The sequence below is a fragment of the Chenopodium quinoa genome, unplaced genomic scaffold, assembly GCF_001683475.1.
Source record: "Chenopodium quinoa cultivar QQ74 unplaced genomic scaffold, ASM168347v1, whole genome shotgun sequence".
Lineage (NCBI taxonomy): Eukaryota > Viridiplantae > Streptophyta > Magnoliopsida > Caryophyllales > Amaranthaceae > Chenopodium > Chenopodium quinoa.
The window spans coordinates 44240-45597 of NW_018742493.1; the positions used below are offsets into that span (position 1 = coordinate 44240).

General features: G+C 40.6%; 1 protein-coding gene across 1 annotated transcript; it reads left to right on the forward strand.

Moving 5' to 3' along the window:
* Positions 1-275: 275 nt before the first annotated feature.
* LOC110719821 (dehydration-responsive element-binding protein 1F-like) lies at positions 276-1086 on the forward strand. Its single transcript, XM_021898804.1, is given in 2 exon segments — positions 276-537; positions 540-1086. Coding segments are annotated over 2 exon segments (699 nt in total). The 3' UTR covers positions 977-1086.
* The last annotated feature ends 272 nt before the right edge of the window (positions 1087-1358 follow it).

Genomic DNA, 1358 nt, shown 5'->3' on the forward strand with positions numbered 1-1358 from the left:
TTCTATCTTTTCGCCTTCACAAAACCATCCTTCATGTCCCGCCGTTATCTATTTAGCACGTTCTTTTTTAATTTGTTTTTGGTGTCCCACAATCCCATTTTTTTCACGTGCTCCATAACATTCTTTTTTTCGTCACGTGTGATGTGTGAAGTGTGACATGCCAAATTATAGATGATACCCAAAATAAAATCATACATATATTTCCATTTTTTGACCCATGAAGTAACTCCATTTCCCAATATCATCCTCACATTTATTTCAAACCTAGCTAAGCTATGAACCCACAAATATCATCCCAAGTACCATACTCACCTCCATCAAGTGGTGGCGAGTCTGACGATACAACATCCTTGGACTCGCCTAGTATCCAATCAGCTCCACCACTCAGCACCTTACTGAGTGGTGAAGCTGCATGTCCTCCCCATAAGCGGAAGGCAGGGAGGAAAAAATTCAAAGAGACTCGCCACCCTATTTTTCGTGGGGTTCGCGAGAGAGATAGAGGGAAATGGGTGTGTGAAGTACGTGAGCCTAACAAGAAAGTAGGATATGGTTAGGGACTTACCCTACGGCAGAACTTGCAGCTAGGGCACACGACGTTGCAGCCCTAGCTCTAAGGGGTGACAAAGCTGCTCTCAACTTCCCTGACTCGGCTTGGCTTGCTCCTCGAGCTAAGTCTAGCTCAGCTCAGGACATTAGGCTCGCGGCTTTACAAGCCACTAGGTCCGATCATTGCTCTTCCTCACCTTGTGAAGGTAATAAGAGTGAAGATATGGGAGAAAGTTCAATGAGGTTTGATTCCAAAGAGTTATTGTTTATTGATGAAGAAGTAATATTTAATATGCCAGCTTTCCTTGATAGCATGGCTGCCGGTATGCTTCTTACACCGCCTTATCTAAAAAGAGGGGTGAATTGGGATGAAATGGATGAAGATGGGGCTAATTGTCATATAGATTTAAATTTGTGGCAATATAGCTAGATTAGAAATTTGTGCATAACATCATTTTAGGGCAATAAATAAAATGTGAGACTGTAAGCGTGAGCTAGATTTGTGAAAAGCTAGCTATATATATTCATGAGCTGCAAGGTTTATACATAATGCCTTTAACTACCCAATCTCCGGTGCTTTAGTAGGCCGTGATCGAGTGGTTCCATTGTCTTCTTTGATTCATTATAGTTTTAGATTCAAGATCATTATTTTGGTTGAAATATATGTCTTTTCATCTTAATAATATTGTCAAAGCATGAATATATATAGTGGACCAAATTGATAACATTAGTTCCCAATACACTGGAGGATTGAGTAATAAAGCTACTCTACTACCTATAGCCAAAAGACCTCCACCACTCAACTTTAAAGG